The following is a 17489-nucleotide window of genomic DNA, read 5'->3' on the forward strand; positions in this document are numbered from 1 at the left end:
TCCACCCCCACACGCGTCACTGACGGCATCCACCCTCTCGCATCCGTCGCCTCGGCCGCCACCTAGCCTGTAGATTGCCTTGATTGACGTTTCGATATTCGTCGTCGCACATTTGAGGAACGCATCCCCGACGTTCAGGCGGCCTTTTACTGTTATACCGTTAAGGAAATTCTTGAAAGTGCTTGCTACCCCGTCATGTTTTCCTGAATGAATGACAATGTGGTTTGACAGCAGCAGCGTGACCCTGCTGAAAGCAATGCACCACGCAAGCTGCCTTCAGTTGGGCAACTTTTGCTTTGATGCCAATGAGTTCTGCTCTAGGTTTTTGTAAGTTACCCGATATGGAATTTTTTTTAAAGGGTTGGGTATCCCACTTAGTAACGTATTAATTTCAACAACGCAATCCGACGGTGCATTTAGACAGCAATTTATTACATTAGCACTTTCACGGCAACATATGCAAATGTACAGCTTACAACCATTGTCAACACAGATTAAATACAAGGGTATTTTCCAAGCATATCAAAATAAGTTGTGGATCGACAGTCTCAAAGCTGACTTTACTAAGGAACGCGTCTCCGATTTGAAAATCACACGGATGATGTTAAAACTGGTTAGTGAAAACCATTCAACTAAATAAAAACTTACGCTCAAACCATTTCTCTAAACTTTAAATTAGAACGCAGTTTAGGTGGCAGTGGTTTCTTGTTGGTAAAAAAAAAACTTGCGCAAAACCAGTCCACGTTCTATCGTGTAAACAGTACTTTGGCAGACGCGTTGTACGTTGCAATTATAATATTTATTTGCGCGCACTTGAACTTAATTCAATTCGATGTTGTATAACAAGGCGCTTCTCCAACTAAGTAATCCCCCACTTTGGCGGCACGGGATGAACCCCGCTGTCCGCCTCGAGTGAAGCCATCCCGCCGGGTTCGCTTCACACAACCACAGCGGTGCGCGGGGTGGGAAATCCCAAACTCGGGACCTCAACTCCTCTTGCGCTTCCTGCGAGCGGGGTTCGACACGATCTTCTTCACGTTCGACGGCATCAAGCGGCACGCACCGACCGCGACATCCACGCCCGTCCCAGCGCCGGGCGCCTCGCCGCTCAGCAGCCAAGGCGCACGGAGCGGCGGCAGCCTCCGACCGATTATCTCGGCGGCCTTTGCGAGCCTCGGTGCGTCCCTCCGCACCCCGAGCGCCAGCACGGAGCGCAGCCCCAGCAGAGGCGCCACGGCGGCGCTCAGCGCTCCCAGCTGCGCTGCAGACACCGCGCGACTTGCGCACAGCGAGGCCAGGAGTCGCGGCAGCAGCGGAGGACGCGCGGTGCCGCACACGAGCACCAGGCTCAGCTCGTCACGCTCCAGCCCGCGGATCACCTCGTTCACGCCCAGCGCCACCTCTCTGCGCACGGACGCGTCGCTCCAGCCACCGCGACGGGGGCCAGCCGACAGCCCTGCGTCACCCGAGGTCTCGTCTGAGACGACTTTGGCGTGCGCCTCCTCGTTCGCGTCGTACACAGACTTCGCCTTGTCCATCCTCGACGCTGGAGTTTTGTCAGTCTTACCCTCCCCCCTCCTCCTCCTTCACCGTCCTGTTGACGCTATCTTCATCCACCGCTTTCTCCTTCATCTCCGTACTGTCATCGTCCACGCTCGACCCTAGATTGTCCACCATCGCGCACTCAGCCCTGCCGCCCACCTCCATCTTCTCGTCGCCCCCCTTTAGCCCCTCGCCCTCCATCTTCTCACCCGTCGCCTTCCTCCTCTCGCTGGCTCCGTCTCCCCTCTTTGCCCGGCGCTTCCTCCCCCCGGCGTCCCCGTGCCGGCCCTTGGCCCTGCCGAGGCCCGCGGCGCCGAGCGCCTCCCTCAGCTCCTCCACGAGCTCCTCGCCCAGGGTCTCGTCCAGGAGAGGCCAGGCCAGGTGGAACGGGTCGCCCAGGGCCGCTTTCACCCGCGCGGGCCGCTGCCTCGTGGCCTTAGCCGCCATCGCCTCCGCGGAGTCTCGGGGTAGGGGGCCGAGGACACGGAGAAGACGGCCCCGGCACGGTCGGTGCTTGCTGAGGCTGCGATGCGGTGCACCCGTGGTCGGACTCCAACTGAGACGCACGTGGCCTGGGAGCCCACGTGGAGCTGCCGGTTCCGCCTTCTCCCCACGAGCGATTCGACTCCGGCGATTCCGGAAATTATTAACCGCAGGAATCGATTCCTGTTCGATTCGAGTCTCGTTCTGCAGTGCCCGTGTTTGTTGGACGGTACTCTCTATGTACTCTCTATGTGTGTGTGTGTGTACTGCCTCGCCCGTACTGCCTGAAATAATTGATTCTTGGCACTATTTGATTACAGCGTACACTTCTAGATTTTAAGCTTTCGTGACTGCAAGGATTCATACTCTTAGGTTTTTTTCGGTAAAATCACGTAGGAAAAAAATAAATTTAAATTAATAACATTAAATTAATTATTATTATTTTATTTCTATTATTAATTTTATTTTTTACAGCCGATGCATGTGCTCAACCCTTCTTAGCAATACACAATAATACAGGTTTTTGGGTTATATCGCGTAAGTATAAATGCGTCGAACCCCTCCACCACCCGACACAGCCAATTAGTAAGGGATTTGTCACGTAAACAAAACGCCAAGTAGTTACTACTTTCAGCCCACCGGCGTGTTGGAGATTAAATCCACAACATTTACAATTTGAGTAGTACGATGTTTCGCTGGTAATTTCATCCAGCATCATCAGGCGATTTGCCAAATCTAAACGTCGTCCACTACTCAAATTACCGACTAATCACCCAGAAATGTCTGTCCGTCCCGCGCGTGACGTCACTCCATATGAGCCCCCCACCCCGCGTGACGTCACCCCACATGAGTGGTGGATTTTTACGCTAACGCAGAGGAAGGTCGAGCTGAATTAAATAATTGATTACGCAAATTCGCTTTAAATATGACGACGTTTCCTTACAGAAAGTGACGGTAAAAAATTAATCTACGTAGCACAGTGCTACATCCGTGCGTGACGTCACTGCAAAACAGCCCCCCCCCTTCATTAATATTCATGCCCGCAGGTAAATTTGCACTCACGCACAAGAAGGTCGTGCACTCCACACACCGCATCCCTCCGCTCATTAATAATCATGAGCGGGTGACGTAACTCCACATGCCGCACCCCTCCACAATAACCATGAGGGAGTGACGTCACTCCACATGCCGCACCCCTCCACAATAACCATGAGCGGGTGACGTCACTCCACATGCTGCACCCCTCCCCAATAACCATTGGCGGGTGACGTCACTCCACATGCTGCACCCCTCCCCAATAACCATGAGGGGGTGACGTCACTCCACATACCGCACCCCTCCCCAATAACCATTAGCGGGTGACGTCACTCCGCATGCTGCACCCCTCCACAATAACCATGAGGGAGTGACGTCACTCCACATACCGCACCCCTTCCCTCATTAATAATCATGAGCGGGTGACTTCACTCCACATACCGCACCCCTCCCCAATAACCATTAGCGGGTGACGTCACTCCACATGGGGCACCCCCCTCATTAACAATCATGAGCTGAACAATTTTCTATGGAATATTTCAGATTTACTGCAATATACAACCGTCCTTGGACGGGCAAAAAATGTTGTGGATTTACTCTCCAACACGCCGGTGGGCTGAATTAGTAACTAATTGACGTTTTGGTTACGTGACAAATTGCTTACTAATAGGTTGTGTCAGGTGGTGGAAGGTTTCGACACATTTATACTTACGCGATCTAACCCAAACCCCTTTATTCGGGGCCATCCATTTAGTAGGTACGCAAACCTCTGTCAAAACTTGACCCCTCCCCCCCTCCATGTACGCACACGTACTTTTTACACCCCCTCCTCCCACCTGCGTACGTACGTCTGACGCCCCCCCCCCCCCCCCCCGCCCGAATCCTATAGAACGGCCGATATTTAATCCATGCAGAAACGATCAAGGATGTTTAATATTAACGTGGTTAAGCAAACAGATAGTCCACCGCCGGACTATCGAACTCATCTGAATGCCAATGTAGACACATTATTATCGATGCTTCACCCCCCCCCCCCTGTTTCCTCCTGCGTACATTGTCAGTAGACCCCCCACACGCAAGCATACGCATTTGGGTTAACCCCCCCCCCGCCCCCCTACATGCGTACTGTACTGAATGGATGACCCTTTATGAATAATATTGGTCGCGAAATCCTACGTGTTAAACCTTCTGAAGCAAGGTAGGGGGGGGGGGGCATTCCCACATTCCTGGTGACGGGAGACCAGCCTATCCATAAACAAATCGACCGCCGTTAGTTCCCCACAAAATGGTATGTATTTTATTCACCCAGAATTATGGGCTGAGTCGACCCCCCCCCCCGCCCAATGGGATCTAACCGTCGGGCGTGAACTCGACGACCAGCAGCAGCTGAGAGCTTTGGCAGCTGCACCGAGAGTCCAAATCATCGTTGTGGCAGGAGGCTGTCACAAAGGGGCTCCATGTGTCATCACACCACGATTGTAGTCTGCCAGCAAGGGGGTGCGGGGCGATCTAGCAGTGCGAGTTTATATAATACAGTCACGTCTACTGCTAACACCACACCGACACCCATGCGAAATATCACGGTTGTCTATATACGGTGCGAAATAAGTTCAGTATGTATGTCTATGCCTTACGCAATACAACAATTGGCAACCACGCCAGTGGAGTGGGGGTTTTTTGGTGTTCACAAGTACTGATTGTGATTCAGCCAATGTGAATGCATTGCCAACACGATGCAATTCGACGGACGAAACTGCTCAATTGAAAGTCGGTGCTGCGTTGCCAAGCACGGTTAAGTTCGTGGTTCCAGTATTCCGTGGGTGCCCATTCTTTGTCCGGTTCACGTTGCGTTGGGCATGCTGGGGGGATTTTTCTTTGGCTCTCGTGTTTCTGCTTTGCCACGCGTGGGCGCAGACTTTGCACCGTCTGCGTAATGCAAATTAGTGCTTTCTTTTTTGATACTTTATTTAATTCCCGCACGAAATACAAGCAGGAGGTGGCGAGTCAATAGACGTAGCCTTGATCGTTATTCGACAAAGCGCCCCACAAAAAGAGATGCCCGTTGCTGAACTTTACCCTTTAACGTCTCAGCTCTTAGAGGAGACTTATGTAGGCTTGGTTATCATCGCCATGCGACCCAAACTGTGGGCCATACAGTAAGCCACTGCAGTGTGTGTTCTTTCAATGGAGGAACAGTGCGATGACACGAACTCTCTCTCTCCTGAAGCCCCACTGTGGCTGGAAAACCTCGACATTGGCATTTAAACTCCTGAAACATCTCCAATCTACTGCTGGATAGCCTTTCCAAGCCACCGCCACCTCTCGCCTTCCTGCGATGTATAATCCAACGAGCACCCAGCACATGAATGAATTGCATCGCTCCATCTCGGTGGACATGCAGTTTTACGATATATAACCTGAAAAGTCACGTAAGTTTGTGATGAGTGTTGAACCGAAAACCAACAGCCTTTTGTTGATTTAATTTATTTGCTATTGTACTATTAACTTTATTCAGCATTGTTTTTTTATGTTTACATTACTCTTTTCTGCAAACAATCCTTCAAAAAACATAGTTCCGATTTTTTTGCAAACGTTTTATTTGGTGAAATGATACTGCATTGCCACTGGTGCACAATCACAATAAATACTAATTTGTCAATAACACTGTGGCCTTAAAATTTTAAATTATATAATAGGTGACGTTTGGGGCAATGGGCCTTCATCACACATTTGAAATGTGTTTTCTTTTAAGGCAGTTTTACTGACGAATGTGCTGATTACACTATGTAACACGATTTTCGGGTAGTGTCATGTTTTAATTGCTCATGCCAAAAAATATAAAATGGCTGTTATTCCCCATAAACTTTGCTTTGTGACCAGGACTTTACGTGAAGGAATGACACAAATACGTTTTCTCATTGAAAATCGGTAAATTTCAAAAGATCACTGTCCTGGTCACAAAAGCAAAGTTTGTGGGGAATAATAGCCATTTTCTGTACTTTTGAGGCATAAGCAATTAGAAGATAACACTACCCAGGAACACATTTTTTCGTTCCACAGTGTTATTTCAGTGAACATCGACGTTTCCATAAAACAAAGTATTTGACATCTCATTTGTTTTTACTGGTAGGAACCACCTGGTTCCACCAGCCCACAGAGGACTATTGTGTCCGTCCGTCGTGCATCCAAAAATTGGAGGGGTGGGGCTGGGTGGAGAGGGTGAGGCTGGGTGGGGAGGGGCTGGTCACCCCGTGGTGCCCTTATAAAACTCAACGTTTAACCTACTCACGCCGGCTTGTGCCCGCCCTCACAATCGGCCATATTTGCGGAATACCCCACGCCACCGTTGACCCTGGCCATTGACCGAGCAACCCAACGTTCCTACCAGCTCCTTCCGCAGGAATGTGTCACTTTCGCTATCCCACCCCTATTCTGAACCACGCCATGCGTTATTCCACTGCTATTGGACTCCAATGCTGCAACCCCGTGTCTGCAGAAGCCTGGTACAGGCTATTGAACCCTCAACCTCCACGTGTCCTGGGGTGACATCGACCGCAGACCTTCTTCTCAAACGATCGCGTGACATCACCTCCGCCAATCGGCAGCGTCGCTTGCTCCAGTCGTAACAAAGGTCAACGAACCACGTGATCGCCCCCCCCCCACCTCCACCCAATATGGGAACGGCCTACTTAGCTCCGCCCTCGCTAAGCCCACGTGATAAACCCCAAGTTGCTCGCCCCCCCCCCTCCTTAAGGGATCTCGACCAATCGCGGAGCAGTCCGCAGCGCACGTGACTCGACTCCTCCCCCTGCGCCCCGCCCCCTCTACCCCGCTACAACCGCCGCCGCTTCACTCGCGCCGTGCTAGTCCGCGCCCGCCCGCTCGCCGCCTCCTCCACTCCGCCAGAGACTTCCGCGCCGTCAACATGTCCCAGGTGTGGCGGTGCAGCAGCAGGCTGCAATTGCTGCCCGCTTGGCCAGATTCGGGTGTTCGGTTATGTGGGTGTCAGCTGGAGCTCGGCGTTGGGTTTCTAGAGGTCGAGTTAGAGGCTGGGCGAGGTGCCAGGCAGCGTGCTTCTCTGTGTGTGTGTGTCTCGGATTTCGTGATTGCTGATTTTTTTAGATTTTAGAGGCACCGTCTGGTTCCGTATCTCGTTGCAGTCACCAACATCTGGGTTCGAGGTTGTTGTATTCTGGTTTCGTAGCCAGTTGCGTACAATTCCGTTGAGCGAATCTGCCCCTGTGATTAAGATCGCGAACAGAGAGAGATGAAAGCTGCCTTAAAGATATTTACCGACCGCCGATGTTGTTCAAAGTGCATATCTCTGGTTCTCGAGTGTGCCATGTCATACACCTCGTTCGGGCCTGGTGGTGCTGCTGCTGCAGAAGCTGCCCCAGGATGTTGGGCTGCGTTGTGCTTGGGATTGGGCTTGCTTTGCGTGACGATCGCACAAAGTGTGCACTATGTGTAATAGGTTTTATTGTGCGTTTATAGGTTTTATTGTGCGTTATAGGTTTCGTGTGCATTTTGTTAACGAAGTCGTGGGTAGGCGGGTGTAGTTGCCAAATGCAATGCCTCTTCGTGGTGAGGCCTCGACACTTTATCGATCACAATCTCTCTGCATTTTGCATCGGTCGCCTGAGCACGCATAATGAGTCGGGGTTTTTGTTTGTTTTGTTTAAACATCCGTAAGCTCATTGCCGTGCACGTGGGGGCGATGGGATGAATGTTTGTGAGAAAATGTGATTTGATTTACAAATCCTGTCATTGCTTTGGTTTGACATTGGGGGGCGAAAATAAAAAAAACCCATGGTCATGCCAGGTCTGGCTTCATTCCAGTCCCATATCCACCCACACAGTGGCCGTGGTGATGTCGCTGGCAAAACGCAGCCATGTCTCGATGGGCTGGTGACGTTGTGAATTGTCGTCTTGACAGGAGAAGTTTGACCAAGCTGCCGCCGATGTCAAGAATCTGAAGACCAAACCTTCAGACAACGAGATGCTAGAAGTGTACGCCCTGTTCAAGCAAGTCACGGTGGGGGACAACACGACCGGTACGTGGCCACGGACAGCTTGCCGCCCATCGGCCACTGGCAGCTTTTATCTTTGCAGCCTGTGATGGATTTGACAGCGAGTTTGGGTTTGACAAACCCGCAGGGTCTCTGCCATGGGACGGCCGGGTCAAGTTTGATTTTTGTTTTCTGGAGAATCTTTAAACGAAGCAAAAAAAATCAAGCGTAATTGTCCAACTCGTTTGAATATCCACCGTTTTGAGATGTTTTTGCTTTTTTTTTTACACACGTATAAAAATGTTCCCCGATTGCAGACGCTCCAGGCATGCTCGACTTTAAAGGAAAAGCCAAGTGGAATGCGTGGAACGCCAAGAAAGGTAAATCCTGTTGTGCACACGATTCTTTTGGATCAGAAATTGCTGCTTGATTAACAATAGAGCCCACTTTTTGTAACAGCCGCTTCAAATCCCTGGAATGTGAGCACGCTTATTTCTTACGAATTTGCACCGCATATTTTAGCTTGATGGATTGAATCCTAAACTATTTTGTTCTCCCTCTCATTCATTCAGGCAAAAGCAAGGACGACGCCATAGCAGCATACATTGCGTTGGTGGAAGAACTCAAAGTGAAATACGGATTTTAGTAAAGTCCTGGCGATAGTGTGAGCCCACTCATCCACCCACACACCTTACTATATGCTGGTGACTTTTGAGCCAATCATGAACTTTAAATATCAATAACATTTGTCGTGCTTTCCATTTCCATGTTAGTGTTTTTTTTATTGTGATGTAACATCGAATAAAAGTCACTAAAACCTATTCTGTGTTTGCTTCTCGTTGCTCTGCAAAGTTAAACCTGCTCACAGCAAAGGTGGTGTACACAAGCAATGCTGGAACTGTGTGTGAAATGTGTGTGAGATTAAAGTACTGATCTGCATGTCTGGATTAGCACAGCTCCAATATTTTAGAACACACTTTCCAAGTTACATTGCAAGCAGGGTAGAATGTTGAACAACTCAAAAGGTTTTTTTCATCGAATGCATTAATATATTTTCTGGCCAAATATATGTCATTGCTCGTGTCCAACTTGTCACATTGGTTTGAGGTTTCCAACAAATGAATCCTAAAGTAATTGAAATATTCATCTTGATTCGTGAACTGAACCATTGTGAGAATCGTACCTACCCTGAACGTCTGTCCATGAATTTCAGCTCTATCGGTTTCTGGGGTGAAATGTTACAAGGAGTGAAATTTATCTGCAGGTCAAAGTCTTTGGAGCTGTTTAAAATGTTTGATAAGAGCCATAACCACACTTTCAAAGTTCACCCTAGCCATATCAGTGATTGGATCTGTATGTTTAAGAGTTTAAAAGACACGTCTTAAGAGAACGGCAGGGTTTAAAAATGTGTCTTTACTGAAATACTTATTTTTCTTTCATTTTTTAAAAGTAGTTTCTTAATTATTTCAAGCTGTATTTATAAAACGTAACTTTTCTCATTCAGCCATTGCTAAAAAAAATTATTAATGACCGCTAACCTAGTTATAAAGGTTATACCTTGTCCTCAGCACGTTGTGGTAGAACCAAAGGTTATACTGGTAGGAACCTGGTTACACTAGCCCAGGGGTCGGCAACCTACGGCTCCGGAGCCGCATGCGGCTCTTTACGGGCTGCTTTTTGACGATATGTACGTGAGTACAGTATGTACTCAGATGCATTGCGGCTCTTGAAATACTGAATTGTGTACCGAATTGGAAAGAAATGGCTCTTCTTGTTATTTTGGTTGCCGACCCCTGCACTAGCCCATAGGGGATTATTGTGTCCGTCCATCGTGCAGGGAGGGGCTGGGTGGGGGGGGGGAGGGGCTGGTCACCCCGTGGTGCCCTTATAAAACTCAACGTTTAACCTACTCACGCCGACTTGTGCCCGCCCTCAGTTGGCCATATTTGTGGAATACACCACGCCGCTGTTGACTCTGGCCATTGACCGAGCAACCCAACGTTCCTACCAGCTCCCTCCGCAGGAATGTGTTTTGGTTTAACACATTGGCTTTCGCGACCAATAGTAAAGGTTTTTAGGCTAGATTGCGTACTTAAGGTTTCTTGGCAAAAAGAGTGAAGCCCTTGTGACATTTTGTTCTTGCTTGCGGTTGTGGTGCGTTATTAACTGCGCTTTGATTTTCTGTGTGCTCTCGTGTTAAAACATTGCAACATGGGTGAGTAAATTTGTTTGGTGCGATCCATCAACTCACTTTGCAAGGACATGAAGAGGAAGGCACAAAGGGCACGGTCTGCAACCCACCAGTCAAATGAAGGTCATATCAACATGTACCCGAGCAATGCAATGTGGAACCAGTGGCCGACGTTTTCTATGATCACGAAGTGAACACCTCATGTTGGGGTAACGTTGCAAATGGAAACGTAGGGATTAATGGTGCATTTGTGCCCATCTTGACACGTGCACCGTCAAACACATGAACATTAAAACGTATGCAATGGCAGACCAAAAAAACAACACGTGTACATGGTACACAATTGCGCATATGCATACCTCACAAAACGATGCACACCAGGTACCACTATAGATGTCGCTGTTACGGCAAGTGCCGTTTGTAACATTCAAACCGAGAACTGCTTTGCCTGTCTTTCCCGTGCCGATATTGAAATGCCCGCACGAGATACTCGTTTAAAGCCAAGTCAAGCTTAGGAAGGCCAGGCCAGGTTGAGATACGAATTGCCACTGACGTTATCTGCGGAATTAAACTCTGGTCAGCTGGGTTGTGGTTCAGTAAATCTCGAGGCCACCGCCACGCCCCAAAACGTAAAGATCCCAACCAGCCGATGTAGATTGTTAGCAGGTACGACACGCACGGTGGGTCCACACACCACATTGACACCTCTCCCCAGTGATGTTTGCACACAAAGCCATTCACCCATTTCAGGCTGAACCACCACTCCCCGCAACACGTGATCACCTTCCCAAGGCGCAAGCTGAAACGCATATAAACTCAAATGGCCAAACACATTTCGCTATGCTGCAGTGGGCATGAAAGATCCCATGACATCATTGTGTAAAACATAAGGTTGCCATGGGTGGGGCTTAGAGGTAATTGAGCTCGGGTAAAAAAAGCGTACTCCATTACGTGCAGCAGGCAGCATATCTTTCGTACCGCAAACAGGCGAACGAGTGAACATACGTAATTTACAAGATGTCCATCCATGACGTACCTCCTAAACGGTACGCCGTAGGAAAAAATAAAATATGGTTACTGAAGGCATTTCCAGATACTGTACTGGCTTTCCCACAAAACCCAGAACGTCTACTCTTTGGTTATTTCGGTAAAGCCAAGTAAAAATAAAGAATTGCTTGTGTTGCGATCGAAACGTCGTGATGTTTGATTTCTACATACGTGACTTTACCGAAAGAACCAGAGTATGGATCCCTGCAGTCACGAAAGCTTAAACCAATAATTTCTAGTCAATCTTTGCACATTGATCAAACCGGATGTGATGTGCTTCAGTGTAGGCCAGGAAGTGTCACTGGCAAAACATACAGCACCTTCAATTTCAGTGCAACTTCAGACTTAATGCCGCTTGAAGAATGGTAGCTTGATTTCTCATTACCAGTTGGACCTCAATGTAATTTGTTATGCGTTAAATTCCAATCCGTGTGGCCTCTGCTCCAATGATCACACCAGCGTCATTCAAGAAAATTGGATTGCACTTGCCTGAACCGGTTTTCACATGCCCAGGTCAACTCTTGAACACAGGACAAGATTAATGATCAGAGTACCACACGTCCAGTTGTCGACCCATCTCATGAATCACTTCAAAGCGCACACCTCGTCATTAATAAAGACACATTGCAAGGGGTTCAAACAAAATCCCTATAACGTGCATTTATATTCTGCGCCAATTCACGAGCAATGCCAGCAATGTTTACATAGCAATCCCTAACTGCAAAAACTTGACAATACCCTCCTGAAAGTCTTTATACTCGTGAATCTTTCAACGCGAAACCAGCACAACGGGGTACACAGCCCTAGAAAACCTAAAATGTCTTGCTTCTGCCACTGGTGGCCAAAATGCCTCCATTAGAGAGAGCTCTAAAAAGGCCTTCGAAGGGTCTTGCTTGGCCTGCTCTTCCAAGGTAACTACACCTGGTGGAAGAGATAGTAATACTAACTCTTGACCTCTGGCAATCAACTGTTCTGTTCTCATTATACAGTAGAACCTCGGAGATCGAACGCACCAGAACTCGAACAAATCGGTGCTCGAACGATATTTCCGAACATTTTTTGCCCCGGAAACCGGACGAAATTCGGAGGTCCAACGGGCAATCGCGACTCGAAACCTGTACGGAAGAGACGCGTATGGGCAGCGTGCATGACGCTTGCCCAAAGCTTTTACCGTGAGAGGCTCAGTTAACGCGTAGCTCTCACCCAGTGCAGTTACCCGCAAAACATCGTTCCTTAACTTTTTCGTTAATTTCCTTTATTTTAGTGATAAAAGAAATGTGCAAAATGTTGAGTTACAGCATTTTTTAGAAAAATATCACCCAAATAAGGCCGTAGCCAACCAAGTGAGCAATCTTTTTCATGATAAAGCAATGTCATTTTCAAAACACCCTAAAACAGAGGCAGAAACAAACCTCTTTAGGCAAGTTTTTAGTCAGAAAGAGCTCAAGTGACTCAGTTAGTGGCAGAAAAGAGGCACAGAAGGGCAGTTACCCGACATTATTATGGAAGGGGACTTCTTCCAAACAATAACACCACCACCTTCCACTCAAGCCATCAATTTTATTTTTCATTTATTCCATATATTTATTCATTTATTCCATGTTTCTTGTTTTTTTTGTATGATTTTATGCATGTAATTACTGTAAACTTCGTGTAAAAATGCTTTGAGATTTCTTGTGTCTGGAACCAATTCATGACATTAACATTAATTCTTATGGAGAAAACTAATTCGGTGTTCGAATGGCCTTCTGGAACGAATTAAGTTCGATCTCCAGGGTACCACTACTGCTCGGTGCTCAGTTCAGCTGTCAGCGGCCTCTGGATTTCAAGTTCAGTGGGGATAACCTATTACACCATGGCATCCAAGTACAACAAAACTCGCATTCAACATCAAAACCAGGAGACAATGAGTGTGGGGTTTTCATAGTTTATTGACTGACAAGAAGATACAAGGTTGATGATGCGAGTTGACCTCCCCAGCAGGGAAGGCTCACTTCTTGGAGCTCTCCTCCTCCTTGGACAGAGTCTTCAGGATCTCCTCCTTCTTGGCCAGGAGGCGCTCCTCACGGCGCTTGCGTGCTTCCTTTGTCTTGGAGCGACGAGCCTCTGCCTGGTCACTGCAGAGCAAAGCAATCAGGACGAACGTGGGTTAGGTTTACAGCGAGTGAAAATATTCACATGTTAATCCATGATTGTGAGAACACACCGTATATCAAAGCCAGGAAAGTGCAACACTTCTAAATTCTCGGGTTAGCACGGCCACTTACGCGAGGAGCTTCTTGCGGGCCTTGTCAGCCTTCATCTTGTGGATGTGCTCCATCAGAATGCGCTTGTTCTTGAACACGTTACCTTTCACTTTCAGGTACAGATTGTGGTACCTAAAAATTACATTCATAAAAACAGTCAAGCCATGAACCACATACATTCACATAACAAAAATAATTCAATGTGTTGTAATGTATATTTGGCTGTTCTTAGGTGGTCCTGCTTTTTCTGCGAGTGGCACTCACATGTGGCGATCGATCTTCTTGGCCTCACGGTACTTGCGCAGGAGACGGCGCAGAATCCGCATGCGCCGCATCCACACCAGCTTCTCTGGCATACGGGCGTTGGCTGTACCCTTGCGCTTACCTGCAAGGACAGCAGAAAGAAACATTAGAAAGGCGTGGGTATGATGCTTAATCTGAATTCAGCAAATTAAAATCCAACTAGTTCGTTACAACTTTGTACTTTTACACTCTAAAAGCTACACCAATCAATATTGCATTGTTCAGGGCTAGCACAGGATTCATGCAACCATAAAATAAAGAAAACATGGGGCATCCTGGGACACCCACATTACCTCAGGTCTTGCATTATTTCCCACCTAGAATCGGTGTTCACACACTCAAGAGCACCCCCATAAGCACACAGATTTCAAGCAACTCCTGCCAACTATTAAAATTATATCACATGGTAGGCAGCTTTTTCAAGAGGACAACATTGAGCATGGCTCTTTTACAAGCATACACTAAGGGTGTGAGAGAATGTAGAGCACTAAGAAGAGAGACGGAGTGCCCAGGCACAGGGTGAGCGGGGCACCAGGGTGACCGCTTACCGTAGCCCATGTGCCGACCCTTGCGCCGCGCCTCCAGGTTCTTGCGGCAGCGTGCACGCGAGTGCACCGCCACCGGTTTGCGGATGATCAAGCCATCCTTAATCAACTTGCGGATCTGCTGCCCTGAAGACAAAAAGAGAACGAGGTTAGAACACGCAAGTGGGGTGGGCGAGAGTTAACGATGATAAATGTAGTTTTACCCCCCCTTCTCATATGGAATTTACCAGAGGCTAGTTTACCCACGTTTTACCACTATAAAAGACTTATTCAAAGTCAATGTCTAACATATTCTTAGGTTTTTTCGGTAAAGTCACGTAGGTAAACAAATTAAAATTAATAAAAGTAAAATAAAAATCACGTTTCGGAGGCAACAAGTCTCCGTCATCAGGTGGGACCGTCACAGCTAGATTTGCTGTATCAAGTGAGCCAAGTATCAGTTTCCACAATGTTAAGACGCCGTGGTTTTTGTGGCGATCCTTACTTGAGTTTGCGTTTGCGATCTCGTTTGTTTCGTTGGGGTCCAGCCAGACCTTCTTCTTTCCACAGCGCAGCACGCTGGCTGACAGCCGCTTCTGAAGCCGTAGCATACTGTTGAGCGACAGTCAAGTTACATGTTAGTTCATGACGAGGACCATCTCAACTTTAAACGTTATTGAAGCACGTATAGAGTATATTTTAGTTGATGACGAGCACCATCTCAACTTTAAACGTTATTGAGGCACGTATAGAGTATATTTTAGTTGATGACGAGCACCATTCTCAACTTTAAACGTTATTGAAGCACGTATAGAGTATATTTTAGTTGATGACGAGCACCATCTCAACTTTAAACGTTATTGAGGCACGTATAGAGTATATTTTAGTTGATGACGAGCACCATCTCAACTTTAAACGTTATTGAGGCACGTATAGAGTATATTTTAGTTGATGACGAGCACCATCTCAACTTTAAACGTTATTGAAGCACGTATAGAGTATATTTTAGTTCATGACGAGCACCATCTCAACTTTAAACGTTATTGAAGCACGTATAGAGTATATTTTAGTTTATGACGAGCACCATCTCAACTTTAAACGTTGAGGCACGTATAGAGTATATTTTAGTTGATGACGAGCACCATCTCAACTTTAAACGTTATTGAAGCACGTATAGAGTATATTTTTCAGTTGATGACGAGCACCATCTCAACTTTAAACGTTATTGAAGCACGTATAGAGTATATTTTAGTTCATGACGAGCACCATCTCAACTTTAAACGTTATTGAGACACGTATAGAGTATATTTTAGTTGATGACGAGCACCATCTCAACTTTAAACGTTATTGAAGCACGTATAGAGAAGTGTTTGCTCCCACTGTGGACAGTTCTCCAATGAGGGACGGGCGAAACCAGAGATTCATTTCAGTCAGTCAGCAAATCCTAGTCACGTGCTTATTCCAGTCTACCAGCGAGCCGGAATGATTCACTCACATTTTACACCTTGCGTGAAACAAAATATGAAAGAGCTACAAAACACGAGGGATATAACACGTGGAATTTTGAATACACCGGCACATATCACATGGACTGCAATTAAAAGGCGTATTATTAGAACCCGTCCTATAGACGTGTGTTATACATAATTCGGGCTTCAACAAAGTCAACTCGCAGATCTCTTGCGAAAGTATCAACGCGCTCTCCATCGGTCTTTATATAAATTATATTTAATATGCATCGACTGCAAACGATTATAGCACGGAGTAGCAGCGTATACAAATGTACGTATACAGCCTTCAGTCAAGCCACTACTGAGGGCTTCCACATGCCGCGAGTTATTTAACCAAACTTGTGCAGTTCTGCATTACAGCTATGTAGACCAACTTGGTTCGGGTGGTGCCCCACAACTTAGATATAACTGGACAAACGCGCATAAGACACGTGGTTAAAAATATGCTTGTACTGTATAGCGCGCATAGGCCATACAACACACAACTGCCTACGTTGAGCAGGCGAGAGCCTACGGCCTAGAACGGCGTGTTGTACAACACGTGTGTTCACACATCAGCGACGTTTAAGTCGTGTCATCCAACACTGTTGGGACGTGCTGCTCAGGTACAGGAGTTGCGTACATCAGATTTTGAGGTCGTAACCCACGTAGTGTCCACCACATGAGTTGCGCACATCAGATTTAGAGGCACAGAATGCAACGCAGAGGTGGGCCAACGCAGCTCACGTACACCATTTCTAAAACTACATCATGGGCGAGCTGTAACAAAGCACGCAGCAACATCGCCGTCCTTGTACGCGCGTGTTTAACACACTCCTTCGCCTCAATGCAACAAACGTAATCCACTCCCGTTATCGATCGCGTCGATAACTGTTGCTGGCCCCCGCCTGGTATTTCGCGTGATCGATTGGGCGGCAATTGCGATACTTCTTTAAACCTCACTCGCTGTGTAACGTTTATAACAAACAACAACAACGCACTCATAGCCGTGCCATCAAGCGCGCACGGAACGCCGAAAGCGCGGGGCGAGGCGGCGGCGGCCACGCGGCCACTCGGCCCCAAAGCCTCGGCCTAAGGCCCAAGCCCGGCCCGCGCATCGCTCAGGGCTAACATCCCGTGCCGCGGCGGGGGACGACCGAGCAAAGGTCGACGCAGCGAGACCCCGTGGCTAAGCATAGCGCAAGCCCCTGGCCGTGAGGGGACGAGGGACGGCCGAAGATGGCACGCGAAGCCTCCTCGGGAGCGAGGAGAGCCTCTCACCTCATGGCGTCTTCTCGGGGTCCCACCAGCAAGGACCTTTGCGCATGCGCGGCGGCGATACCACCCCGCCCTCACAGGCGGGGGGGGGGGGGGTGAACAATGACGTTGAGACGCTTATTTTAATCTTTCGCTATTTTGAATTGAATTAAAGGGTGATTCTAGATTTGAAGCTTTCGTGACTGCAAGGATTCATACTGTTAGGTTTTTTTGGTAAAGTCACGTAGGTAAAAATAAATAATAATCAAAATAATAGAAATAAAAATTTATTGATGATATATTATTTTATTTCTATTATTTTTAATTTCTATTATTATTTACTTTTACCTACGTGACTTTAC

The 17489-nt window shown here is 47.6% G+C and overlaps 3 protein-coding genes across 3 annotated transcripts; 1 reads left to right on the forward strand and 2 right to left on the reverse strand.

The window, feature by feature from the left end:
- Positions 1-411: 411 nt before the first annotated feature.
- Positions 412-1546, reverse strand: RPP38 (ribonuclease P/MRP subunit p38). The gene has a single exon (XM_061555932.1). It carries the CDS (start codon positions 1536-1538, stop codon positions 987-989), a length of 552 nt encoding a protein of 183 aa, XP_061411916.1. The 5' UTR covers positions 1539-1546; the 3' UTR covers positions 412-986.
- A 5303-nt stretch (positions 1547-6849) lies between these two features.
- LOC133345298 (acyl-CoA-binding protein homolog 1-like) lies at positions 6850-8890 on the forward strand. The gene is made up of 4 exons (XM_061555933.1): positions 6850-6994; positions 7997-8114; positions 8387-8449; positions 8642-8890. Exons 1-4 carry the CDS (start codon positions 6986-6988, stop codon positions 8713-8715), a joined length of 264 nt encoding a protein of 87 aa, XP_061411917.1. The 5' UTR covers positions 6850-6985; the 3' UTR covers positions 8716-8890.
- Positions 8891-13220: 4330 nt separating this feature from the next.
- Positions 13221-17234, reverse strand: RPL19 (ribosomal protein L19). The gene is made up of 6 exons (XM_061555934.1): positions 17152-17234; positions 14886-14992; positions 14405-14527; positions 13818-13938; positions 13575-13685; positions 13221-13424 (listed from the first exon to the last, which is right to left on the reverse strand). Exons 1-6 carry the CDS (start codon positions 17154-17156, stop codon positions 13298-13300), a joined length of 594 nt encoding a protein of 197 aa, XP_061411918.1. The 5' UTR covers positions 17157-17234; the 3' UTR covers positions 13221-13297.
- Positions 17235-17489: the final 255 nt, after the last annotated feature.

Source organism: Lethenteron reissneri, chromosome 21, assembly GCF_015708825.2.
Source record: "Lethenteron reissneri isolate LAM-NWPU_2019-01 chromosome 21, ASM1570882v1, whole genome shotgun sequence".
Lineage (NCBI taxonomy): Eukaryota > Metazoa > Chordata > Hyperoartia > Petromyzontiformes > Petromyzontidae > Lethenteron > Lethenteron reissneri.

Excerpts from the sequence above, each read along its gene's own strand:
- RPP38 (XM_061555932.1), bottom strand. The coding sequence starts at position 1,538 with ATGGACAAGGCGAAGTCTGTGTACGACGCGAACGAGGAGGCGCACGCC.
- LOC133345298 (XM_061555933.1), top strand. Across the intron at positions 8,115-8,386 it reads GGTGGGGGACAACACGACCG|ACGCTCCAGGCATGCTCGAC; the intron begins GTACGTGGCCAC and ends CCCCGATTGCAG. Across the intron at positions 8,450-8,641 it reads TGCGTGGAACGCCAAGAAAG|GCAAAAGCAAGGACGACGCC; the intron begins GTAAATCCTGTT and ends TCATTCATTCAG.
- RPL19 (XM_061555934.1), bottom strand. Across the intron at positions 13,939-14,404 it reads GGGTCGGCACATGGGCTACG|GTAAGCGCAAGGGTACAGCC; the intron begins GTAAGCGGTCAC and ends CTGTCCTTGCAG. Across the intron at positions 13,425-13,574 it reads GCCCGCAAGAAGCTCCTCGC|TGACCAGGCAGAGGCTCGTC; the intron begins GTAAGTGGCCGT and ends TTTGCTCTGCAG.